General features: G+C 56.0%; 2 protein-coding genes across 34 annotated transcripts in view; both read left to right on the top strand.

The window, feature by feature from the left end:
- The window catches only part of KIF1A (kinesin family member 1A), a 41,797-nt gene extending 31,152 nt beyond the window's left edge, over nucleotides 1–10,645 (top strand). For 10 of the 32 annotated variants that reach the window (XM_054835526.1, XM_054835533.1, XM_054835536.1 and 7 more), the window contains 13 exons: nucleotides 1,382–1,408; nucleotides 2,922–2,945; nucleotides 4,355–4,469; nucleotides 4,721–4,854; nucleotides 4,993–5,054; nucleotides 5,160–5,305; nucleotides 5,579–5,791; nucleotides 5,947–6,024; nucleotides 6,271–6,395; nucleotides 6,518–6,682; nucleotides 6,800–6,992; nucleotides 7,068–7,186; nucleotides 7,761–10,645. In XM_054835526.1, the coding sequence (XP_054691501.1) occupies nucleotides 1,382–1,408; nucleotides 2,922–2,945; nucleotides 4,355–4,469; nucleotides 4,721–4,854; nucleotides 4,993–5,054; nucleotides 5,160–5,305; nucleotides 5,579–5,791; nucleotides 5,947–6,024; nucleotides 6,271–6,395; nucleotides 6,518–6,682; nucleotides 6,800–6,992; nucleotides 7,068–7,186; nucleotides 7,761–7,803 (1,444 nt within the window). In that variant the 3' untranslated portion in view covers nucleotides 7,804–10,645. The remainder of the gene's footprint in view (nucleotides 1–1,381; nucleotides 1,409–2,921; nucleotides 2,946–4,354; nucleotides 4,470–4,720; nucleotides 4,855–4,992; nucleotides 5,055–5,159; nucleotides 5,306–5,578; nucleotides 5,792–5,946; nucleotides 6,025–6,270; nucleotides 6,396–6,517; nucleotides 6,683–6,799; nucleotides 6,993–7,067; nucleotides 7,187–7,760) is intronic. The other 22 variants (XM_054835535.1, XM_054835557.1, XM_054835542.1 and 19 more) reach the window with 7 other exon arrangements.
- A 505-nt stretch (nucleotides 10,646–11,150) lies between these two features.
- Nucleotides 11,151–23,620, top strand: ILKAP (ILK associated serine/threonine phosphatase). Of its 2 annotated transcripts, XM_054835686.1 has the most exons (12): nucleotides 11,151–11,254; nucleotides 12,054–12,119; nucleotides 12,532–12,588; nucleotides 13,645–13,767; nucleotides 14,641–14,767; nucleotides 15,775–15,881; nucleotides 16,365–16,458; nucleotides 18,358–18,445; nucleotides 19,727–19,848; nucleotides 21,583–21,702; nucleotides 23,038–23,119; nucleotides 23,337–23,620. In XM_054835686.1, exons 1-12 carry the CDS (start codon nucleotides 11,209–11,211, stop codon nucleotides 23,475–23,477), a joined length of 1,173 nt encoding a protein of 390 aa, XP_054691661.1. In that variant the 5' UTR covers nucleotides 11,151–11,208; the 3' UTR covers nucleotides 23,478–23,620. The 2 variants fall into 2 exon arrangements, with proteins under 2 accessions (XP_054691661.1, XP_054691662.1); XM_054835687.1 differs by lacking the exon at nucleotides 12,054–12,119 and having other exon boundaries at nucleotides 11,153–11,254.
- The last annotated feature ends 1,676 nt before the right edge of the window (nucleotides 23,621–25,296 follow it).

Raw genomic sequence — 25,296 nt, 5'->3', positions numbered from 1 at the left:
AGGTTTTTCTCTCTGAGATCTCCCTGGCTGGGCGCTGCGGTGGAGGGGGAGAGCGGTGGTTGCAGAGGACAGAGCTCTCCTCTGCATCAGGGCTGCTGGCAAAACCTGGGGGGCTGGCAGGGGTCCCTGGCCAGAATGCGTGTGTACGGGCAGCCATGACAAGATGAGGATGGTCGCTGGCAGCACTGGGAGCGGCGGGACCGGTCCTGGGCTGTGTGTGTGGCAGTTGCCGGCATAGGAGCATCCCGGCGGGGCGCAGGGACCACTTTTTCCCTCATTTTCTTTGGGGTCACCACTGCCCCAAGGCAGGGTGTTTTCAGGGGGCATCACGGGGCTCCGGACAGAAGGTGCCACCCTGCTGCGTTCCTGGGGCAGCTCCTGGGCACAGTGGAGTGACAGGCACGCAGTACCTGGGCAGCAGAGCCAAATCACGGGGTCGGGTATGCGTGCAAGCTTTGGACCGGGAGACTTTGGCACAGCCATGGGGACAACAGAAGCAAGGCCAGATGAGGATGATCGGGCTCGGAGGGCTCGGCCCGGTAGAGCTGCAGTGGGTTTTGCTGGGCTGCTGGGAGCTGGGTGGCTGTGGGACCCGTGGGCTGCTGGGGCTGCGCTGTTTTACGTCAGCTGCTGATCTGGCCGGTCGGTCCCAGGTGCAGCCAGGTTGGATCTTCAGCATCTCTAGTGTAGCCTGGCAGGGGGGATGTGCCTCCTGCGCCTGCCTTCCCCCCGCAGGTCCTGCAGGGCAAGGGGACACAGCTCGGGCTGGGGGGTGCTCGGGGTGTGGAGAGAAGGGGGGAGACAGGGGACTTGGGTTTTGCAAGAGCCTGCCTCGCCTGCACGCTCAGAGGGTCTGTGCCTCAGGGCCGGTCCCGATTCAGGGCTGCGGGCCAGCGTGCACGCTGTATCCGTCCCGTCGAGCCTGCCCAGGGCCGGGCAGGAGGAGGAGAGGGTGGCCGGCTTCCTGCGGGACTCTGAGGGGCGCTTGCTGCGACGCCCCCCTCCCCGCTTCCATCCCGCATGCAGGCATGCGTGCTTCGGTCCCAGCAGCCTGCAAGGATGGGCAGAGGGAGGGCGGTGGGCAGAGCCAGGGCCTGCTTCACCCTCCTCCCTGGCTGCTTGCGCTCCCTGCTTCGCTGCCTTATGTCATGCGGCCTCCATCACCCGGAGCAGCCCTGGCTCCCACCCCCAGCCTCCCCAGTCCCCTGGAGCCACTCAGGAGGAGACCGGGGGAGCGGTACGGCTCCCTCCCCGGCACCCATCCATCCCTGCCCAGGGAGAAGGCACGGGGGGCAGCGCCCATGGTCCCCCCTCGCTTCTCTCCGCTGCTGCTGCCCATCCAAGCCCACACTAACCATGTGATTGTTTTGTGTTTTCGCAGGCAGTTTCTTGATTCGGATATGCCTAGGTATTATTTGTTTCCATTGGTTTTTTTTCTACACCCCCCTCCCCCCTTCCTCTCTCCCTTCTTTCTTTCTTTCTCCCCCTTCGCCTTGGTGTGCTCACTCCTGCCGGAGGCAGCACTTGGACATCCAGCCCCCCCATCCCTCCACACGCCCCGTCCCTCCTCCTTCCCACCCTGGCACCTCTCGCTCACTTGGCCCCTTTTGCTGTTCATTTGGGCCGCGCTCTCGCTGGCTGCCGCTCCCGCTCGCACGCCTGCGTCCTCATCGCCTGATTTGGGTTTTCTTCTTGCTTTTTGACTTCGCCGCTCTCCCATCTCTCCAGCATCCGGTGCCGAGCGTGCCTCTGCCCCGCCTTGTCGCCTCCCACCCCAGTCCCAGCTCAGCCCCTGGCGCCGCTTGGAATAGCTGCAGGGCTGGTGCGGACCGTGGCAGGGGCTTCGGGGTGCCTCCAGCCCTCGCCCGGGCACCTGGTGACGATGGCAGCGCTGCCGGTGGTGCGGCAACATGTGTCGGGGCTGCCCACCTTGTGTGTGGTGGTCCTGCGGGTGGGGCATGTGGGCAGTGTGCGTCTATGCAGACGCGACGGTGGGTGTGCCCACTCGTGCTTGGCGTGGGCTGTTACACCCTTGCGTAATGGGGGGACCGGCCGTTTGGGGCTGGGGGATGTTCGGTTGGGACTGCAGGGTGAGCCTGGCGTGCCAGCACGTGGGCGAGAGCCGCTGGACCCGGCTGCTGCCACCAGCCTCTGGACTCTGGCAGAAGACGGGGTGTCCCACCGCTGTGCCCCATGGCAGAAGAAAAAGGGGGATGCATCTGGGAGACAGGGGATGAGGTCTCCCTACTCCTGGTGGGCTCCGTAGCTTTGTGCCTGGGAGGTTGTCCTCCCTACAGAAGAAGGTCCTGCTCGGAGATGGCCGAGGGCAGAGCTGTCCCTCCAGCGGCATCCTGTCCCTCCTGGGGTGCAGGGGGATGGATCCAGCATGGATCCAGCCCCCCGCTGTAGGAGCACGTGGGCTCGTGCCGGCATTGCCCGTGGTCTCTCTGCACAGCGATGCTCTCCCTGTCGAGCAAAGAGAAATCATCTCCTGCTGCGCGGGTGGCAGTGGGACGGCTGGTCCCCCCCACGATGGGCACCTTCTTGCGGGGGCTGCGCTAGGTGGGAGCTCCTTGCCCTTGGATGGCAGAGAGGGCAGAGTTAAGGGGATGGGGAGCACGCACGTAGTCGTTTCCCAGCTGTTGGACCGCGAGGAAGGTGGGAGGCAGAGGGGTTTCACCCACGTGGGTAAACCTCTGCCTGCCCTCACCAAGCTCCTTCTGGGCTCTGATTTGGGGTCCAGCTAGACAGGAGCTCCTTCAGCCAGCAGTGCCGATATGGGGTGAGTCCCCTTGCGAGGGGCTCCCCTTCCTCGCGGCCCCTCTCCTGCGCCAGCCCCGTACGGATGATGCTTTCTGACCTTTCGTTTTTCTGTGTGTGTACGTGTGTGTGTTTGTCCTTGGGTCGCCTTCCACTTATAGCATTTCGTTTGGAAATGACACTAGGTATTTCGCGCACACCCACTCGGTCTGGTCCCTCCTGCTTTTCTCTCTTTCTCCTTTGCCTCCTCCCTTTGCTTTTTGCTCTTTCCTCCCTCCCCTGAGGCCCCTCTTCTCCTCCTCCTCCCTGGGGAGCACTCTTTTCTCCAGCAACCTGTGTCTGCATAGCGATCCTTCGCCTTGGCTCTGTCTCACGTGGGGGTTTTTTTTATGTATTTTATACACCTTCTGAAAGCGTCGCTGTCGCTCTTCTTCCAATGTGGGGGCAGTTGCAGCCGAGACCCTCTCCCCGCTCCCTCTGGCCACCCCAGCTCTCGTTAAAAGAGCTGCTCAGCCACCTGGATGCTGCTTTGGGGATGTGCCAAAGTGTTCTCGTTGAGACGTCGCTGAGCCACGGCTTCCTGAGGATGCTCAGGCGGGAGCAAGGGCTGCGGCAGCTCTGGGTGGCTTTGGGGAGTGGGCGTCCCATAACCCTAGGGCTGGCCCAGGAGGGAGCCCGGGACAGGGCAGGGGCATCCCCTACGCTTGCGAACTGGAGCTGCCTTCTGCTTCCCCTACCCTCGATGGCTTGACCCAGAGAGGGCGGCTGCCGCTCTTGCTCTGGGCGGCTGCAACGTCCTCTGTGGAAGCCCGCAGGCACAGGGCAAGCGGGGCTGGCTGTCCCCTGCTCCTTCTCCCATGGAAAGCACAGTGAGGGGAGCGAGGGAGCCCAGTGGGAATGGGGATGGATGGGGCAGGCCATCAGGGCAGAGCAAGAGCTGGGGGAGCAGCCCGACAGGGGCCAGCCACTGGATCGTGGTCCCCAGGTCCCACTGAGGCTCAGGGCTGGCAGGTGGGGCAGCCCTGGGGAATGGGACCTGGCTGGCGGGGGGGCTGCTCTCCCAGGGGCGGGCTGGCAGCAACCCCCCAGGGCTGAGCATCCTCCCTCCTTTCCCTTCCGGCCACCGGTACCCGAACGGCGACAGCCGCTCCTGTTGGGGGCCCGGAGGTCCTGCGTGCCCCAGGCTGGATGGTGGGGACATGGCCTGGGCGCGCTGGGGGTGGCAACCCCCCCGCTCTGAGCATGGGGGTGGGGCATGCACCCTCCTTTGCCTTCCCAGCCTGCCCTGCCTTGCCTGCATCCCAGCTGAGCCCCCACTCCTCCTGCAGTCCCTCCTCCCCTATGCACTGGTCCGTCAGCCGTTTCGAGGGCGCCGCATCTCCCTCCCACCACGCCTTGTCCCCATTTGCCTCGAACCTGCGTCCTCTGGGCCTGCGCCTGTCCCCATCTGTCCCCACCGCACGTGCATGTCCGTGTGTCCTTGCAGGCCTGCCGCAGCGCTGGGAGGGGGGGACATGATGGCATCTCCTTGCTTGCTCGCTCGCCTGGGGTTCTGGGAGGGTTGTTTTACCGGCTCTGCTATTTTTTTCGGCAGGACTTTCTACCAGTTTGAGGCGGCGTGGGATAGCTCCATGCACAACTCGCTGCTGCTCAACCGTGTCACCCCGTACCGGGAGAAAATCTACATCACCCTTTCCGCCTACATTGAGGCAAGGACCTTAGTCGGGGCCATTATAACGCCAACAAAGTCTGGTATTTCCCCCACCATTGGGGTGCAGCCAGCGTGAACGCCTCCTTAGCCAGCGCTGATGCTAATGGGGTGCGGGATTCAACCTGGTGCCTGGGGGCCCTGCGGGACCCCGGGACTGGAAACCACTGGGCACCGGGGGCGGGAGAGACCTGCTGGGCTGCCAAGCCGCAGCCCCCCTGATGCCTCTCCCCACCCTGTGCCCCGCTGCAGATGGAGAACTGCACTCAGCCCGCCGTCATCACCAAAGACTTCTGCATGGTTTTCTACTCCCGGGACGCCAAGCTTCCTGCCTCCCGTTCCATCCGCAACCTTTTTGGCAGTGGCAGCCTGCGGGCTTCTGAGAGGTACTGGGATGCTCCTGCCTTTCTGAGGGAGGACACCCATCACCTGGGGGCTGGGACCCTCCCGGGGAACCCCAGCGAAATAACCGGGGTGTGGGGATGGGGCAGAGCCTGTAACACCTCGTCTCCCTTTGCTTGCAGCAACCGCGTGACGGGAGTCTACGAGCTCAGCCTCTGCCGCGTGGCTGACGCCGGCAGTCCAGGTGGGTGCCGCGCCTCTGCCGGGGTGTTCGCCGGGAGACCGGGAGGCCTGGCATGGCGGCTGGGGCCGTCTGTCTGTGTCCCCAGCTGCGCGTCTGTCCCTGCAGGTATGCAGAGACGGCGCCGGCGTGTGCTGGACACCTCAGTAGCCTACGTGCGGGGAGAGGAGAACCTGGCTGGCTGGCGGCCCCGCAGCGACAGCCTCATCCTCGACCATCAGTGGGAGCTGGAGAAACTCAGTCTCCTGCAAGAAGTAAGGGTCCGAGCTCGAAATGGGCCGAGACGGTGCAATTTGCAGCTCAGCCCCTTGCCTCGCTGGTGCCAGGGGGATTCCTCGCCGGGTGTCTCGGCCCTCCCGGTTGCGGGAGGAGGCAGGAGTGGGGCCGTGCCACTGGTGCTCTCCTGGGCATTGCTGCTAGCTGGGTTCCGGCAGACCCAAAGCTAACACGCAGATGGGGTTAACGGGGCCTGGGAAGCGAGGTCGTGGGGGGCAGGGGCCACCCTGAGGCTGGCTGCCTGTGCCCAGGTGGAGAAGACAAGGCACTACCTGCTCCTGCGCGAGAAGCTGGAGACGACCCAGCGCCTGGGCCTGGAGACCCTGTCCCCCTGCTCCAGTGAGGACTCGGAGTCCCGAAGCACCTCCTGTGTCTCCTCCCCGCTCTCTGTCGATGGGGGTCCCGAGGGCCGCACCTCTCCCCCCGAGACCCCCAGCGAGAGGCAGAAGGAGCTGGCCGTGAAGGTACCGTCCTGCAGCGTCCCCAGCTCTCGGGGGTGCAGCTGGGAAGGGGCTCCCATGGGGCAGCAAGGGGTGGTGGCAGGAGAAAGCCCAAGAGGAGTGGGAGGAGGAGGGTGGAGGAGGGTGCCTCCTGCCCCACCGTCCTCCTCTCTCCACAGTGCTTGCGCCTGCTCACGCACACCTTCAACAGGGAGTACAGCCACAGCCACGTCTGCATTAGTGCCAGTGAAAGCAAGGTACCACCGCTGCGCTGGGCTCCACCGGGTTGGCAGGGGCCGGGGGCCATGCGTGGCCAGGGGGATGGGCACTGTGGTGGGAGTGGTGCCTGCTCCGGGGTCCCTGCTCCCTCCACTTGCCCTGGTGTTCCTGGAGTTGGTGGCAGGCCAGAGGTCTTGCCTCTTCCTGTATAAGCAGGCACCTGGTCCTTTGCCTGTGCCTGGCTTCAGGCAGAAACTCAAGTCCACACCTCCACTCCTCCACAGCTGTCCGAAATGTCTGTCACCCTTATGAGAGACCCCTCCATGCCAGCTCTCGGGGTCACCACTCTCACCCCCTCCTCGACCTGCCCGTCACTGGTGGAAGGACGTTACAATGCCATGGAGGTCAGGTAAGAAGGTGGACGGGAGGTTCAAGTGACATCCTGGTGCCCCCGAGCAGGGCAGCTGTACCACTGGGATGCAGTCCTGGTCGATGGGTGTTCCTCAGCTGTCACTCTTCCTACACCCCCAGCCTCTCCTCCCTCCCCAGACCCGCCCAGGTCTCCCCCAGGGCAGAGAGCCCTGACCTGGAGCCTGTGGTAGAAGGAGAGCAGAAGAAGTCCCCAGCCCGCCGGCCTGAGGAGGAGAAGGAGCCCCAGCGTTTGCTGGTGCCCGACATCCAGGAGATGCGGGTCAGGTAGGAGCAGCTAGGGCAGCCAGCGAGGGGAGTGCTTGGGGCTGATGGGGACCGTGCCCTACCATTGCAACCTCCTCGCGGTCCGTGTCCCAACCGTGACCTCAGTCCCTTCTGCAGCCCCATCGTCTCCAAAAAGGGCTACTTGCACTTTCTGGAGCCCCACACCAACGGATGGGTGAAGCGCTTCGTGGTGGTCCGACGCCCGTACGTCTACATTTACAACTCGGACAAGGATGCGGTTGAGAGGGCCATACTGAACCTCTCCAAGGCCCAGGTGGAGTACAGCGAGGACCAGCAGGCCATGCTCAAGGTAGGGCGCCGGGAGCCAGCCCCGCTCTGCGCACCCCCTTGGGCGAAGGACTCAGCCCCGGCTCTCCCCCGGCAGACCCCGAACACATTTGCGGTGTGCACGGAGCACCGGGGCATCCTGCTGCAGGCGAGCAGCGACAAGGACATGCACGACTGGCTCTACGCCTTCAACCCCCTCCTGGCTGGGTCCATAAGGTACTGGGGGCAGCTGGGGGAAGAGGGGTGCAGGGGAAGCCATTGGTGGGGGTCTGCAGGCAGCCGAGCATGCTCCCTGCCCTGCTCCCAGTGCTCTCCCTGCCACAGCCCCCCTGGCCAGGTGTGGGGAGCACCTCCTGCACAGAGCTGTGCCTGGACAGGCTCTTGGCTGGCAAAACTTGGACCATGTTAATCTTGATTTCAGCTCCTCCCCACGTAAATGCTTCAGTCTAGGGCCAGATCCCGGCTGGTTCAGAGGCATTGTTGTGCTGAGTTCAAAGCAACATCCATGCCTAGCGGCACAGCCACTGGCCCTTCGCTGTTCGTGAAAGCATCTCACAAAGTTCTCGAGACCATCTCACGAAGTTCTTGAGACCATCTCAAGTGGCAGTACTAGGGGAACAGGAGTAAATGCACAGAAATTTGTGTGCTTTGGCTAGAGAGACTCCTCCCGTGTCCCTCCAGCTTTGGCTGGATTCAAGCACCAGCCTGGAGCCAGGACACCGAACCCGGGACACCACACCTCTCCTCATCCGCATCTCTGACACCGTTTGTCCCTTGTTTTCCAAATCAGATCCAAGCTGTCCAGAAGGAGAACAGCCCAGATGAGAATCTAACCTGAAGAACACCCTCCACCTCATCCGTCTGCCAACAGGATCAAGATAGCTGGTTCTGTCTCAAGACTCCCCATGTTAACGTCTGATCTCTCACACCATCTGCTGCCCCAGCTGTCTGCTCCATGGAAGGATCTGTCTCGATTCACACCTTCACGGGGGAAACTCACTTCCGTTTGTAGCTGCAAAAGCCTGGACCCGCCTGGGCAGGATTTCTCGTGCGCGTGCCATCTTCTGCCCATCCCCCCTGGGTGACCTTCATGTCACACCATCTGTAATGCTCCAGAAAGGTCCCTGTCAGAGGGGAGGGAGCGAGGAGGGTGGTTTTGGCTAAAAGCTGGTCTTTGATCTACAGAGGTGGGAGAGCAGGAGGAATTGCCTCCACGCGATGGGAAAGTGGTAGTTTAGGTATGGGGATTTCCTAGTTCATTGACGTTTCTGCAAGAGATGGCAGGGTAAGATCGGGTGTCGGTAGTTTAAGATTGTATTTATAAAGTATTTATTTCTATTTACGTCACAAAAATCCCATAAGTTGGGCCCTGGCCCCTGGACAATGCCTCCCCCGGGCAGGGGAGAGCCTTGGCGGTGGGCCGGGGTCCCAGAGATGCCTTCCCCAGGACACCCATGGCATGTGCCCGGTGGCGGCAGCGCTCTTGCCCTCACTCCCTGCCCTTCCCCAACCCTCTGCTTTGCCCCCCCCCCCCAGCTTAAACTACTTCTCCCCTGAGCGGTGGCTGGACAGCCCACCATGTCTTCCCAAAGGAGGCAATTCCTACCTGCCCCATCTACCTCTGGAAGGTGGGAGCCCGCCATCTCAGCTGGCCGGGGCACCCACATCCAAGCAAATGGGACACTTCGCTTCAGAGCTTGGTCCTGCTGGGGGGACACAGAGGGCTCTGGGGACGGTTCTGCCTGTTACCTCGTGTGGGGCTGTCCTTCCCAATCACCTCCGCTATCCTGGCCTGGGAGCCCTGGGGGACTTGTCCAAAGGGATTCCCCCCTCTTAGGGCAGGACACCGAGGGTCCCATCCCTGTGGGGAGTGTGGAGGATCAGGTGGCCACTTCCAAAGCCGGATGAGAAAGTTGCCCAGGAGTCAGGACTAGGAACAACCATCCCAACCCACGGGATCCTTGTCACCCTTTCCCGAAAGGGCTGTCACGTCCCTTCTCCTCCCAGCAGGACGACAGGCTCAAAGTAGATCAGAGGGGCGTGGGGGTGTTGGGGTGGGGATGGGGATGGGGCTTCTTTTTACTGTTGTAGCTGGTGTTTTCTCACTCCTCTTCCCCTGCTGCAGAAGCGAGCGCCCACCTCCTTCCCACTCTGCCTCCATCAGCACGTTAATCCAGGGGGCTTCCTGCAGCAGAGGTGGCTTCACCGAAAAGACCTCCTCCAGCCATTACTGCTTCCCACCTCCTCCCAGCAGCAGCTCTCCCTCTCCTTCTCCCATCTCTCACCCATGGGGAGATGCTTTCATTCGGCGGCATCCGGCACAGCTCCGGGCAGGAAGGCGAGCATCTTCCTCCATGCATCTCCTGGGCACCCCCCCAGCTTCGCTCTCACGCCTTCGTGGCTGACCTTCCCTCGCACAGCACGGCTGCGCCTTGGCTCTGCCGCACTTCCCCGCGCTGTCTGTGGTGTGTGTGTGTGCGTGCGCGCGTGTGTGTGCGTGTGTCTCGGACGTGGTGCCGTCTTCTCCTGGTTACGCTTGTGTTGTGGGGGGCATGGACGGGTAGGGATGTGGCAGGCAGGCAGAGGCTTGCAGGGACGCCTGTCAGGCACCGGTCAGCTTGGGTTTCAGGTCACGGAAAGGGTTTTGGGATCCTTCCTGAGCCCCGGCTCGTTCTGCCCAGCCTGACCCACAGCTCCTTGGGCGTCTCATCCCATTGCTCCGGCCTGAAGCCATGGCGAGGCTGCTCCTCCCAGCCCCGCTCCCCGGGCAGGTGGCAGCTTGCCTGCCCAGGACGAGCTCCCCGTCAGACTTTCCCCCCCATCCCCCCGTGATCCATTTTAGAGACCCGGAGGCTGACCCGTGCCCTTTATGGAGGGAGAGGTGCCTGCCTGGGGGTGCGGAGGGACAGCTGTGGCCGGGGCAGAGCCGGGGCCCAGGCTGTGACATCCCGGCTCCTGTGCCCCGGGGCAAGGACTAGTTGGTACCATCCCGAATTTCAACGTAAGGGGCTAAGGGTGGAAACGCTGGGCGCCCCGGGGAGAGGGGAGGCTCTTCCAGGGCGGAGGCAGCTTCTGGCAGAGACGTGACCCGCGTCTGCCAGGGACCAGACACGGGTTCATTGGCCACAGCCGGGCGGTGCTGCCTGTGCCGCAGGCGAGGGGCAGCCGTGGAACGAACGGGCGTCCTCCAGCTGGAGCCGCAGCATGCCTGAGGCCAGCAAACCTGCAGAGCAGCTGGCTCGGCTGGGGGCCGTCACGCTCGGGGCCGAGGGAGAAGGCTGCTCAGCGGATGCCCACAGTGTCCCTGCGGAACATCCCCGGCTCGCGAGCTGCCCTCGCCATTGTACCAGCTCCGCTTCTGCCGGCACCACGTGCTGCCTGGTCAGGCCCCCGTCCACCCGCCCCTTCTACCACCGCAGCCTCCCGGGACAAGGAACGCAAGCCCGAGGTTTAGGCACGACTGAGCCCCACCGGAAGGGAAATTTCACAGGGGAACGGTGGCGTGGAGGACGGGTGAGCACCGGCGGGCAGGCCAGGGCCTGTGAGGGGGAGGCTGCCCTTCCCGCCCTCCGGTTCCTCCCTGCCCTGTGCCCGGGGCTTGGCGCCTCGGGTCCCGGCCGTCTACGCGCACGTGAGGCTTGTTCGGTTCTGAAATAAATGTGGCATTTAACGCAACGCCCGCCGTGCCGCTCGGCTCTCCTTCCCGCGGCGGGGGGGGGGGACGGGGCGGGCGTCTCCAGGCCCGCAGCACCGGCAGCGGGGAGGCGCGCGGCGGGCTGGCCCGGTGGGTAGGGCCGCTGGATGCGCCGCCCCAGGTACGGGCACCGGGCCCCGCCGCGAGGGGGCGCCCTTCCGCCCCGTCAGCGATTGGTAAGCGAGGGAGGGCGGTGCTGGGCACGCCCCGCAGCCGCAGAATCGGTCAGCCCGGCGGAGGCAACGGGACCGATTTGCAGGGCGGCGCAGCCTTCCGATTGGCGGAGAAGACGCCGCGCTGCCGCCCGGCGGGGGGTGTTTGACAGGGCGCCCCGCCTCCCGCCGGGGGGATTGACGGGTGCCTTGAGAGGCGGGGCAACAGTGACCTCCCGCTCCCGCCACCTCCGCGGCCGCGCGGCTACTTCCGGCCCGTCCGCGGCCGCTCATTGGCCTCGCGGGGAGATTGGCAGCCCGGGGGGAGGGTGGGGGGCCGGAGCGGCGCCTGAGCAGGAAGAAGCGGGCTCGGCGGCGGCGCTGCCGGCGGGATGGATCTGTTCGGGGACCTCCCGGAGCCCGGCTCCTCGGCGGCGGGTGAGGCGGCCGCGGCTGCTGGGGCGGGCGCCTATCCGCCGTCTCGCTCTGCCCTGTCCCCGCGCGGCCCTGGAGCGGGGCCTCACCCGGGCAGGGCCTGGCGGGGCCGGCGGCGAGTGGCGCTGGGCCTCGCCGGGCCCGCTTCAGTGCGGCCGCGGGTAGCGGAGCCTCTCCGGGGGCGGGGGGGGGGGCCCGGCTGGCCCCGCCGCTGCAGGGAGCGCCCCGGGGCGGCGGTGGGAGCTGAGGGCTCCGGCGCCTGAGAGGCGGGCGGGGGTGGGAGCGGGAGGCTGCAGGAGGGGGGGGCTTAGCGATTGCTGGAGAAATTACAGGGGTTGGGGGGACTTCTGTTTTGTGGGGGTTTTTTTTTCTTCCCCCCGGGACTCGCTCAGATGCAGAGTGTTGTCTGTGTGGTTTAGGCCATGCTGGAGCCTTTCCCCTCTCTGTGCTGCTGCAGGTTGTGGGTCTGTGGAGAGCTGTAATAGTATTACCTGGAATAATTTGGTGCTTTCCGGGCTCCTCCCATCCTATAACATCTTGATCGGGCTGCTGAGGGATGTTAACACAAGTAGCGAAAAACCAAAAAAAATAACCCAGCTGTTGTAAAGGTAAAAGGTCACGTCATCCCCAGGAAGGTGGTGGTTTTGCTTGCGTAGGAGCTGCCTAAATTGGAGATGGAAGAAAGGTAGCCAAGGCTCTCCTCGGTTACCCCACCTGTATTTGTCTGGGGGGGGCCAGTCCTTCCAGAAACCAGCCCCTGAGTACCTGTACCGGGTCCTGACTCTGCGCTGGTGTCTTACAGGGAAGGAAGCCCAGAAAGGGCCTCTGCTCTTTGACGACCTCCCACCAGCCAGCAGTGCTGACTCAGGTATGGGTGCTCCGTTCCTGCCGTTAGTTTAGCTTCCCATGTTTTCTGCATCAGCATCTCTTGAGATGAAACTTGTGTAAACCGTTTTTATTGTTAGACAGAATAAAGACAGTCGGGTTATCAGCACTGGTGTGCAGAGCAGCTGCTTTCCTCTTCTTGTGCCTTTTTTGGATAACCAGGATGTTATAGATGTTCCATGTATATTCCATAATATGTTCCATATAAATATTCCCTGAAGCAAATGTCAGGCCTGAGTTTGCACCCACCATCCTGTAAAAGAAGTTGAAATTTGGCTTACTTTGGTAAACTGGCATTTTATAATTTCTGCACCTAAGGAGAGGTGTACACAGAGCATTAGTCCCTCAAAGGGACAAAGGTATTTAGTTCTTTTTGCCTTTTTCTTGTGCTCCAGGAAAAGGAGGCTCTCTACTCTTCGATGATCTTCCACCAGCCAGCAGCAGTGACACAGGTAAGGAGCTGAGGCGGCTCACCAAACCTCTGCTGACCTGCCCGTCTCGGGGAAAACCCATTGATGGTGCCTGTTTTGCTGGACACACACCAGTTGGCTGACGCTGCTCATGGCAATCTGTTTGTGCCCTGATCGTTTAAATCAGGATTCTGACTCTTTAAAAGTAAACTTAAGTCTGCTCCCAGAAGTACTTCCCTCAGATGTCTTTTGGGGATCTCCATCATCTGTGCCTGAAAGCTCCCTTGCTTTGGGAGTGAAAGTATGAGCGTGCTTGCCAAGAGCGAAGGTAGCGCTGGCCCGGTGCTGCCATTGCCATGGCTTCTGTTGCTTTTCCGCTGTGGGCACAGACTGCTTTCTTGTTTCTAGCTGTAAGTGTCTTCAAAACCAAACTGCTGGTCTGGCAGGCTTTCTGTATGCAGCCAAGTGTTTGCTAGCACCTGGGAGAAGGTGAGATAATTCACTCTACCGTACGAGAATAAATCTGTAGAAGGAAAAGGCTAGGGTTCTGATGTCATGGGAATCATGTTTTGCTTGCTAGCTTTAATTTGTAACCTGTTCCCTAACAAGTATGCGCATTCAGAGTAATAAAATACACTTCTTTGCATTGTTGTGGGCACAATTTATAGACACTACTACTAAAAAAGAAAATATAAAAAATTAGAAGTGTTCCAACCTGCAATGTTAACTGCCTGAGCAGTTAACTGCAAAAAAGGCTGGTAGCTAAGAAACAAAGTGGGGGTTGGTGGGGAGAATAACAGCCTGCCAGCCAAACACAGCTGTACTGTACCTGAGGTGGGGTCACACAACACAAAGCAATCAAATTGGCACTTGCTAGGTTACAGTGACATGTGCCATGGGTTGTGCATGCTGAGGGAAGGTGTGTATGCGTGTTTGTGGTCAGTTGGTATGTCTTGTACAGTAATAACTCTGGTCGCTTAATACTGCATGAGCCTGCGCTCCTGAAAGTGCTTTGGTATAAAAGGACTTTCTGCTGAATTTATGCAAGTAAAACAGAGCTGGAAGACTTTAGCCACCTGCATTTTTGCTTTCTTTCAGCCTCCGGTGCTACTGAGCAAGTCTCATCAGCAGGGAGCCATGGGAAAGGGGAGAAGAGAAAGTCCTTGGAGGAGGAAGAGAAGAATGGCAGGGAAGAACTTGTGGAAAAGAAAGTTTGTAAAGGTTTTCAGACAGTTTGAAAACAAATGTACTCGATTTGTACTTTTGATGTTGGGCTGAGTAAGTCCAGACCAAAGCTAAGCTTTGGTTTTTCAGTCCGCTTGCATTTTCAGCCTCTCGTAGGGAACTAACTGCTGCAGGAGTCTGTGGAAGCCCCTCGAGCTCCCTGGCGCTCTCTGCCTCCCTAAACCGGGCCTTCTTACCGGCCCTGCTGAAGTGGCAGAAGCTGAGCAGCAAGCACCTCGACATTTGCAGGATAAGTTCCTCTGCTGCCAAGAGGGAGATTGGTTGTGAAACTTCTGCAAGGCTAGAGCCACACCAGTTTCTTTTGCCGCATCCACAAATCTCTCCACTGGGTGGCTGCTAAGAAAACCAGAGAGAGAGGCTTGCTGTTCTGACTTCGGTGCAGGTGCCCATGTGTTATGTTGTAGCTTTGAGAATAAGATGTGCTTGGGGGTACAAAGGAAAGGGTGTGTTCTGGAAACAGCAGGCACTTATTTCCTGTCCTTAGCACCCTCTTTAAAGGTGTGCTTTGTTTAATCTGGAGGTTCAGTGTCACATGCTTTCCTCACCCCTTTTTGATAAGAGCCCTGTCTGATGCCCAGCAGTCCTGCTGGGCTACAGCTGCCTGCCAAAATGGGGGTAAGCGGCTTTTATAGCTGCTGACCTTGGGGGCGCTTAAAAACCCATGTTACAAAATACCTGGCACCTTCTGCTGAACAGGATATATGTATTTTTTTGCAGAATGAGGACCAGCAGTGCCAGGATCGGGTTCTGAAAGCTGAAAAGTGGTCGCTGATTTACTGGTTTTTAACCTGAGCTGAGGAGGTGGAAGAGTTTGATTTGCATGTGTGTGTCTGCTTCGTTCCCCTTTAGGGTCAGTGGGCATTCTTGGATTGAAGGGTTATGTGGCAGAGAGGAAAGGTGAAAGAGAAGACATGCAGGATGCACATGTCATCTTAAATGATATCACCGAGGAATGCCAGCCTCTGCCCTCCCAAATGTAAGTGGGCCCCAGCTGCTAGCATAAAGCTGTGGATGGCAGCCATCGTGGGAGTGAAGGAGCTCCAGCCTGCTTCAGCTAAGCCCATGATATGATCCTTCCTGGTTTGAGCAGCTGATGCTCTTGACTGCACCTGCACTGTGGCATGTGGTTTGGGCTTGTTATTGGGAGACTTAGGTTGAATCATTAGCCATGTTCCTGGACAAATCACGGGACTATTTTATATACAATATACCTCCCTTTGAGTGATGCTCAGTGGATTCGGTCACTGACTTTACAAGGATTCTGAGGGCCCAATAACTCTGGATATTGAGCCTCTGTTACCCAAATGTAAGTGTGGATGTGTAGAGACCCTCGGCTTAATTATAAGCAATCAAACCTTGCTTTGTGGATTTTACAGCATGTAAGACCTTAACTGTGGCAATGGAGAACGCTCGAAGAAGAGAAAACAGATATCAGAAGTCTCTAATATAATAAGTTTAAATGTCTTGGCAAATTAACACATACAAGTGTGTGTAGGGGGAGTGTGTATATTTAAAGGAATGCTCTCATGCATCATCCTGATACTGGATTTAGCTTCTGGACTAATATTGTCCCGAGAGCTTTGCGTGCTGAGGGATCAGAGTTTCTTGTCTGTAGTGTGGGTTTAACGAGTTTAGGCATGGAAAGAACTGTAGGATTGGTTAGACTGGTGTCTATGTAGTGCCCTTGAGGTGAAATGTTTAGCTGCTTTTATACCAGGTGGTAGTCTATAAACTGTTCTGCCCTTCACTTTCTTGAGGGGTGGAAAATTACAAGGAAGCTCTCAGCTCAGTGCTTGCACATGCAAACCGTGTAAATGCTCGAATCTGTGGGCTTACAAACTTGCTACCTTTGTGCCTTGGAGAGCGGTATTTGTTCAGCCTGGCTGACACAGGGCAGGGTGTTATGGAGACCAATGTATTTGATCCCACCTTCTGGCTAATGGCCTTTCTTAGCCCTTTCTGCTACTCTTTGTTCCCTCACAGCACGCGTGTCTCGTACTTCGCTGTTTTTGATGGCCACGGGGGAGTCCGAGCCTCAAAATTTGCAGCACTGAATCTGCACCAAAATCTGATTAAGAAATTTCCTAAAGGTGAGAGAGGAGTGGAATAAGGGCTGTAGGACAACCATTACCTCTTCTGCCTTGACATTATGGCAGTGGGTAGGGAAACTGATTTGTTTGGGCGTAGTTCTACAGTTCCCATCCCTGATTCCCAGTGGGCTTGCGAGACCACACCGTCTCCCAGGGAAGAGGGCTGGAAGCCTTTTTGGCACAAGGGTACAAGTACCCGGTTGTGAACCACTAAGCAAGTGTCAGATATGCTGTTGCCAGTTTTGGCAGTGCCACTTCAAGAGTGAAAATACGCCCGTGGGGGAGAGGGTTATGTCATAAATTCTCCATACATGCTACCATGCAGACTTTTGGTAGCATGAGCCCAGGATGTGCCCCAGCTGCTCTGCGCAGGGTCTGAGAGGATGCACTGCCTGATTGAACACTGGACGAGCAAAGGGAGGGACTGGGATAGGTCAGATGTCTTTTAGCTGGAGCTTAGTTGCTGTTTTCCCTGTCTAACAGGTGAGGTAGTCAGCGTGGAGAAAACTGTGAAGAGATGCCTTTTGGACACCTTCAAACACACAGATGAAGAGTTTCTAAAGCAGGCATCCAGCCAGTAAGTATAAACGCTTCCCACGTGTTTATATTTCTTAGCTTGCATCTCACAGGCCTTAGTTCTGAGCAGGGCAGAGGAAACCTTGAGCCGTGTCTATGCTTTGGCGAAACCCTGTACAGCTTAGCTGTGCCAGGTTGTAACTCTGCCAGCTGAGTGTCTGCTAGAGCTAGATTATGGCATGTTCTGATCTTACTCTGTGGTAAGCTGTCTGTAGGAGCCCTTAGGCTAAAATATACCTTTGTGGTAAAGAAAGGAAGCAAAATATGACCAACAATGCACCTCTGTCCTCACCAGGGCATCTTGTTTGCCTTCTTTTGGAAGACTTACCATGTTGCTTAAGTGACTTATCCCATACTGCCTGAGATGGGATCTCTGTGTTGACAGCATCAAAGTGTGGCAGGAGGGTATCTGTAGAGCAGGACTTTGCAGGCTGCTGTGTGCAGCTTTCTGTAGAGCACCCTGTCAGTATGTGCTTGCCAAGCTAGAGCACATCTCTGAGGTCATTTTTAATGCCCTGTGTTGAATGACTTAGCTCTCCCAAAGTAAGTTTACATTTTGCTTTCTTCACCTCTTTTGAAAACAGATGTTGATGAAGAATGTCCCTTATCTTAAGCTTGTTTCTAACATTCTTTTAAAATGAAGCTGAAAAGCACAGCAGCTACTTTCTGTGGGATAGATGCCAGCCTGCCTCCCAGCTGGGTTTTGAGTGCAAGCACTCTTACCTTCTCTCAGTCTCTACTGAACTGACACACCATGTGGACTAAGGAAGATGTAGATTGCATTTAAAATACAGTCACTTTGTTACCAGTCCTCTACACGTTTGGGTTTGGGTTTTTTTTTTTTATTTCATAGTGACACCTCTAACACAGATGGAGAGACTGTTGATGCATCTGATACTGAGATTCCCTACCAAGTTTCAATTTTAAGTAAATTACAAACTGACTCAGTGTCTTAAGCCTAATCAGATCAACAAGTTTGACCAGGCAAAAGGACAAAGCTTCCCTGAGTCTGTCACCACAATGTTGTTCCCAAACCAGTCTCCGTTTGGTCAGAAATGTGACTTACGATAAAGGCACTACGAAGGATTGCTAGCGATAGCTGTATTGATGATGAAATGAATGATCTTAATTCAGCCCCACCTTCAAAGTTAGGAAAAAAAGGATGAAATATGTCTAGAAATCAGTCTATCAAAGCTAGTTTCATTAAAGAGTGGCATCATAGCTGGGCTTCATTGTGGGCAGGACTAGCCTGGCAGCTGTAATCTAAGAAATGCTTCTTGTTTTGTGTAGAGCAGTTCTAGAGATATAAGCTTAACCGTAGCAAGCTAAATATCAGGAGAGTGACTGAATGAGTGGCGGTGGTGCTGCTGAGGTGGTGTGGTGAGGACTGAAGCAGGCAGGCTGTGAATAAAGGAAGGGAAAAGAAAGTGAAAAGGAAGGCAACTCTACTGCAGTCCTGGCTGTGCCTTCCTTTGGATGCAAAGAAGGAGCCTCCTGAGGAGGAGTTTGAGGTCCTTGTTTGCTCATGGTGCTATAGCTTCTGGGCAGTCGTCATGGCTGAGCTTGTTCCAGCTGCAGATAACCTTTCTCGAGAGCTGAGTGTGAGGAAGGACTGGTGTGGGGAGCACGGCTTGGCAGTATTTGAACTGGTTGGACGTTGGCCATGCATTTACAAGGCAGTACTCTGTGCAGCTCCTGTCTTTGTCCAGTTTGCTATTTACCACCAACAGTTTCCCTAGCTGCTCATAGGCAGCTGCTGGGAACTTGTGCTAGCTGACTGCTGCCTGTCGGCACATGACACTTCTTTGAGTCCCCAGGAGCACTCTGTGACTAACTTTTTAAATGTTATGTCCATCCCCCCCCCCCCCCCCCTTAGTAATCTCACTTTTGTTCCCTTCAGGAAGCCAGCATGGAAGGATGGCTCCACAGCTACTTGTGTCCTAGCTGTTGACAATATTCTCTACATAGCCAACCTCGGGGACAGCCGGGTAAGCAGAATGGAGAAGCCCACTGCTGGTGTATCAATTCCTCCGAGAGCTTTATTCACACTAAAGGGCGAGGTGTTTGTGTGGGATGTCCCACTTGCTGTGAGGTCCCCAACTGTTCCTACAAAGCATCTTGTTTTGGGTGGGTGCAGGGTACTTCTGTGTTGTCTCCCATAGAACAGAACAACTTTGTGGTAGCTCTCTCTTGGTAGTGCCAAGTATCTAGAACAGAATAGAATATTTCTGCTGGAAGGGACCTACAATGATCATCTAGTTCAACTGCCTGACCACTTCAGGGCTAACCAAAAGTTCAAGCATGTTATTAAGGGCGTTGTCCAAATGCCCCTTAAGCACTGACAGGCTTGGGGCATCGACCACCTCTCCAGGAAGCCTGTTGCAGTGTCTGACCACCCTCTCGGTAACGAAATGCTTCCTGACATCCAGTCTGATCCTCCCCGGCGCAGCTTTGAGCCATTCCCAGGCGTCCTGTCCCTGGATCCCAGAGAGAAGAGCTCAGCACCTCCCTGTCGCGTCCTCTCCTCAGGAAGCCGCAGACAGCAATGAGGTCGCCCCTCAGCCTCCTTTTCTCCAAACTAGCCCAGCCCAAAGTCCTCCTCGCTCCTCACAGGACATGCCTTCCAGCCCTTCACCAGCTGCGTTGCTCTCCTCTGGGCGCATCCAAGGACCTTTACGCCCTTCTCAAACGGTGGGGCCCTGCACTGCACGCAGCCCTCCAGGCATGGCCGCACCAACCCTGGGTACAGCAGGACAATCCCCTCTCTGGCCCGGCTGGTCCTGTCGTGTTTGATGCCCCCAGGATGCAGTTTGCCTTCCTACTGAGCCGCTGTCGACCGGCATCCCCATGTCCCTTTCTGCAGGGCTGCTCTCCAGCTGCTCCTCCCCCAGTTTACACTTGTGCTGGCATTACTCTGTCCTAGGTGCAGAATCCAGCACTTGGACTTGTTAAATTCCACGCCCTTGATGATTGCCCGATGCTCCAATCCACCCAGATCCCCCTGCAAGGCCTCTTGTCCCTCCAGAGAGTCAGCAGCACTCCCAGTTTGGTATCGTCAGCAAGCTTGGGAATGGGGCATTCAGCTCCTGCATCCTGATCACCGATTAAAAATATCGAACAGCCCTGGCCCGAGGACTGAGGAACGCTGCTGGTGACTGGTCACCAGCCAGATGTAGCCCCAAGCACTACAGTGTGCAGCTCTCTCTCAAGAAGTTCTTCTTGCTGCAGTTTTGTTGTTGTTTACTCACAAGGGTCTTTTGTCAGCACAGGCGATTCTGTGTCGTTATAATGAAGAGAGTCAGAAACATGCAGCTTTAAGCCTCAGTAAAGAGCACAACCCCACCCAGTATGAGGAGCGTATGCGGATACAGAAAGCTGGGGGAAATGTCAGGTAAGTGCCTAAAGGGTGTGAGTGAGAAAATCTAAACCCTGGCTCAACTTTGGGCCTGAGCTTCTGGAGTTTCCTGAGCCCAGCAATCAGGCTAGTGAGAGCCTGGAGAGAATCTGTTGCTGCCTGTGGGAGGCATGGTGATGCTCGAGATGTCTAAGGATTCAGTGGCTTCAGCTGGTTGATGGGGGCTGGCTTCCCAGGGGCTTACAACGGCAGTAGGGTGCTGTGCTGCAAAGGCGGGAACCCACGTGAAAGCCTGACAGTGTGATGCAAGCATGGATGTGCTTAAGCTTGACCTACAAAGGTAGAGTTGATTTAAGAAGTTGTCACTTGCTGCAAACTGTGGCATTGAACAGAACTCACTTCCTTGCTTGCAGCATCACCTCTCCCTCCTTGTCCTGTAAGAAGGGGGATGGTTTGAGAGGGCACAAGAAGCCCTTGATGTCAGTCAGTGTTGCTCCCCTGGGGGTTAGCTGATGCACTGAGGTGGTCTGCAGTAGGAAGAAGGTTTCTGGAGCCACAGCAGGATTATCTTAATGTTCCTGTGCATGCAGGTATGCATGGCTGTTTGGGCAGTTGTGTCTGATTTCCCTGGCTAGGTTCTCTCCCTTCTTTGAAGGCTTGATTTAGTGGCGTCCTCAGAAGAGAGGACTCCGTGCAGGTGAAATATCTCGGTGCCTGAGGAGGCAGAATGCCCCCTGGGGTGGGGATGAGTGGGCTCAGTTCTGTTACGCTGCCACGTCTGGAGGGCCTTGTTCCCCTTATCTCTGGAGAGCACATGCTGCTGCTTAAGCTCAGCACTGGTCTATCTTTGCATGCAGGAAAGAGATGGGCCAGTGTCTGTTAGCTTTTTTTCAGAACTGGGGGAACATCTCCCTGGCTACCTGGGAGCCTCTCCCACTGCTTGTAGTTCACTATTTTGGACCCAAGAGATAAGTTGCAAAGTGTGTGAGCATCAGATCTCTCTTCTCTGTGACGTGCCTTGCTTCTCGCTTTTATCTCAAGCGGGGCTGGTTGGACTATGAGATGAACAAGCTTGTGTCTTTCCAGAGTGCCCAGAAGAGCCTTTTGGGGGAGAAGATGCTTAATTGTTGGAAAGGTGAAGTGTGGGAAGCTGCCTCTGTTGGGGCAGCACTCAGTTAATTAGAACAGTTTAGCAAACAAAACTGCTTCCTAAGGAGGATTGTAACAGAAGTGGTTGCTGTGATCAGTGGTTAGTAAAGACCAAGTGGTCAGGAGAAAGTGCCGTGGTTCTTGCTCCTTGGAACTGCCCCCAGCTGAGCTCTACGGGAGTTGGTGTCCTGATAGGCTCAGCACAGGAGGGGCTGCTGGTTCAGACCTAGCGTTGGCTGCTGTCACTCTGTACTGCTATTGAAATGCAGTTTGCTAGATAGCTTACCAAAAATAATCTGTGAATTCAAGCCTCCGCCTCCAGGAGTTCACTCAGCATATAACTCTTACTTCCCTGGCTTGCTAGGCTAAGGAGGACCTTAGTCAGGGCAGGGAGATGGAAAACAGCCTTGAATTCTCCTGACTTCATTCCTTGCTACCCCTCTCCACTTGTTTCCCAAAGCTTCACACAAACATGCAGAAAGGGAAGGAGACTCTGAAGGGAAGATTTGAACTTGCTTGACAAGTGGGTCAGGATTTGTATGAGGCAGCTGAACATACAGAGGCAGCACAGCAAGATTTGCGTGTGGGGAGGGCTCTCAAATGTTTTCTTTCCTTGTCCAGGGACGGAAGAGTCCTAGGAGTGCTGGAGGTTTCCCGCTCCATTGGGGATGGCCAGTACAAACGCTGTGGTGTCATCTCTGTGCCAGATATCAAACGCTGCCAACTCACACACAATGACAGGTAAAGCATGCCCACATACAAGGAGGTTGGCTGTGTGTTAGCTCTGCTCAGCAGAAGTAGCAGAAGCTGGACGACCCTGTATGCTCAGCTGTTAGGGCCTTCAGTCAGATCACCCAGAATTAGAGGATGCTGTTACTGCTGATGTCTTTCTGCTCCTGTTCCTTATTGATGTAGTGGGATAATGCTGCTGCCTCACTCTGCCAAGATACTGTGAAGGCTCCTCTTGGAGAAACCAGCCTCGCAGCAGTGATAACATACACGAGTCTTAGACTTCCTTCATGCTCTGAAGAAGTTCACACACCAGTGTTCAAGCAGCTGGTTAAGACTTGAATTCTTGGATCCCCATCCTGTCCAAGAGTTGTTTCTAGTACCCATAGTGCCCACAAATGCCACTGCATTTGGCTCTGATACTTGAAGATTTGAGATACTTTTCTAACATTTGATTGGCAATGACAAACTGTTGTGAGCCCTGCAGGCTCTCTGAGGTGAGAATGTAACCCAGTACTGCTGCTTTTTCTGGGATTAGAGTTCTGTATCAAGTGATCCACTAAAATATTTCTAAAGATATTCTGAGCATCAGGCTCTGAAACGATGTCTTCAGAGACATGTGCTGCTCTGACAGGCTGGCTGCCTCTGCGGGACAGCTGTAGTTTTCCTTGTCTGGGGACTCCAGTTAGGGCTCCTGGTTAATACAGTCCCCTGTGCAGGGAGGGAGCACGCAGCAGGCTGTGTCCCCCATCCTCTGGTGGGGAGCTCTCCTTGCCTTGGGCTTTATATCCCCTCATCCTTCTGCAGAGTTTTCTGATCACAGTTATGCCTCTATTGCTGGGTTACACTGCTCCCTTTTCTCTTGAACGCTTCTATTTAAATTAAGTTGCCGCATACCTTGGGAGCATGGAAATGTAAAGAATTTAAAGGGATGCACATAAGGTATTAAGCTGACTGTGTTTCTCTATTTTCTTGCATTAGCTGCTCCACAGGGAAAATATGTGAATGAAAATGACTCAAAAGGAAAGCAGCAGTTCCTAGAGAAATAATAGAGCTTTCCAGCAGGGTGTGGTATATTGCCTTGCCTAATGGTCAGTAGGACTGCCAGGATGTCTTACATTGTTTGCCTGGCTCTTTGGCCTGTACTTTGAATTGTCTCTGCTCCGTGAATGGTAGGTTCTGGAGCACCAGAGGACTTCTGGTGCTTGCAAGGGATTTTCAGATGAGCTTTATGGCATCTTCCCTTTGGATTGGAGTGTGGGTACTCATAAACTAGCTTGGAGGAATTTTGGTGGAGGTGGGGAGCCAAAGATTCAGCCTTGGAACCTGTCTCTGCTTGACTTCCAGGTTCATTCTGATAGCATGTGATGGTCTCTTTAAAGTCTTTACACCAGAAGAAGCTGTGAACTTCATTGTATCCTGCCTGGAGGTGAGGAGAAGGCAGTGTGGGGGCTGGGTTTGTCATGTGCAGGGGACATGAAATGTAATGACTCTGGCTTGCAGAAATGTACTTCTGCATGGGTATCCTCCCTTATACCTGAGGCTGTCCTTATTTGTTTTGCTTCCCCATGCTGAGAAATTACTGTGTTCTTGCACCTACATGCTTTTCTGGGAGCAATCAGCATTGTTCTTCCTTGTCCCAACAGGATAAGAACATCCAGATGAGAGAAGGGAAGCTAGAAGCAGACGCTAGATATGAAGCTGCATGTAACAGACTGGCCAACAAGGCAGTACAGCGAGGGTCAGCAGACAATGTCACGGTCATGGTGGTCCGGATAGAGCACTGAGAGATGAGGTGCGGCAGCAGGACTCCCAGCTTGCGGCAGATGTAAGGGAAGGGAGAAGTCGGTATGCGTGCATATTTGGCTGGGAGAGGGAGGGTCCTGCTGGATGCTCTTCAGTGTAAATAAAGTTGTTTTTGTTTTTTTTCTAATAGTTTTAGCTTACTTGGCTCACAGTGTTTTCTCAGTGGCTGACAGAGTGGATCAGCCTATGTGGAAATCTCTTGTCCTGTCAACCCCCTGCAAATGTCTTGGCAAACCAAATAAATCCATTTGGCAGAGGTGCTAGCAAGAGCAGGCATCTGTGGGCATGAACTCTGCCAGCTCTTCCAAACGGTGCAGTGCTGCTGTTCGTTTCTTTGAGTGTTGTATGAGGCCCTGGGAGAGTGCGGAGCTCTTGGGCCTCAGTGGGAGCTCCTGGTCGGGCTGTACCGTGCGGACTCTGCAGTACCCCAAGGCCACCAGCTTGGGATGTAGTGTGGGCTGTCCTCTTAGTGCTGGGAAGGAAATCTTGGTCCTGAAGTCGGGTTGTGAGGCTGCACGCAGCTGAGCGATACAAACGCCACTCGCAGAGCAGCAGCGTACCTTCCCTCTGCTTGTAGAAAACATTGGGGTTTTATCCCAATTGTTAATGGCAAAAGTGGCTGGAGTTTGCTCCTGATGTTTATTGGGAAAGCATTGTCCCCAAATGGACCTGCCAGGCAGCAGGGGTAAGGGCAGGCCGTGCGCTTGTCTGTGTGCTATCTGAAGAGCAGGCATCTTGGGTTTTAGGTACTTGTTGCTATTAAGCGTCTGGTATCTCGTCCTGTCCCCATTCTGCTACCAACTGTTGCTGCAGTCAGTGTGCTGAGAAAATTCAGAGAAAATTTGTCTTAAGACCAAATGACAGTGTGAAAGCTAAATGGATCGGGCTACCAAAGCACTTAGATTCCAGATTAGGCAACTGTCCTGTCCTGCAGGTGAGACAGTGCAGCAAGGGAGATGAGCCAGTGGGTCTCAGCAGTGCTTTGTTGTGCAACCTTGCTTTGTGCAAGGAACGGCACAGTCGCAGAGAGGTTGGGCAGGTTGGTGTGGTGGTGCCTGCCTTTTTGGGCGTAGTCCTGCACAGGCTTGTGAGGCTTCCTGGACTCTTTTCTGCTCCCTGTGTTCCCTGGAGCTTTGGGAGATAGGCCTGAATCCTGGGCTATCTGTTTTCTTGAGCACATAAAAGCTATCCTGTCTGGGACAGGTGGCTTGACCATTTTTCATCTTTTTCTGCTACAGCAGAAGTTCGTGGGCTTATGCTAACAGTTAGGCTAACTCGGCCTAGCTCGTGTTAACCCTCCACATCTCCTGCAGAGCACTGAGGAAGGAAGCGGGCCTCCAGCACCTATTTTGGGCAGTGCTTGCCTCTGCCAGCTTGTTCTGCTCCCAGCTTTTCCCACACACTCTGATGTAAGGTTGTGCTGCAGGATGAGCTGGGAGGCAATTGCCCATGTTAGCAACATGCTCTGCTGCTTCTGCTCTTGAAAGCCAAATTTGGAGACCAAGATGGAGTGGCACAGAGTTTATTCAGTCTGTGGCAAAAGAAACCCTGATGGCAGATCTTGGAAAGGCTACTCCCATCTTACCTTCCTGCTTTTCACTGCTCATGTGCTGTGGAGAGCTGTGTGCTGCACTGCGAGAGCTGAGCCAAGCACCCATCCCTCTGGTGCTCCCTCCAGGAGGTCCCTCTCGGTTCTAGCGGAAGAGCTCATGAGGGAAGTATCAGCTTGTCGTTCTCTGACTGTCTTCTGTCCCCCTCCCTCCTCTTATAACTCTTCTTTTCTTCCCTTTAGAAAGAGTA

Source organism: Grus americana, chromosome 9 (genome assembly GCF_028858705.1).
Source record: "Grus americana isolate bGruAme1 chromosome 9, bGruAme1.mat, whole genome shotgun sequence".
In the NCBI taxonomy this organism is placed as follows: domain Eukaryota; kingdom Metazoa; phylum Chordata; class Aves; order Gruiformes; family Gruidae; genus Grus; species Grus americana.
This window is presented reverse-complemented; position numbering and strand designations above follow the sequence as displayed.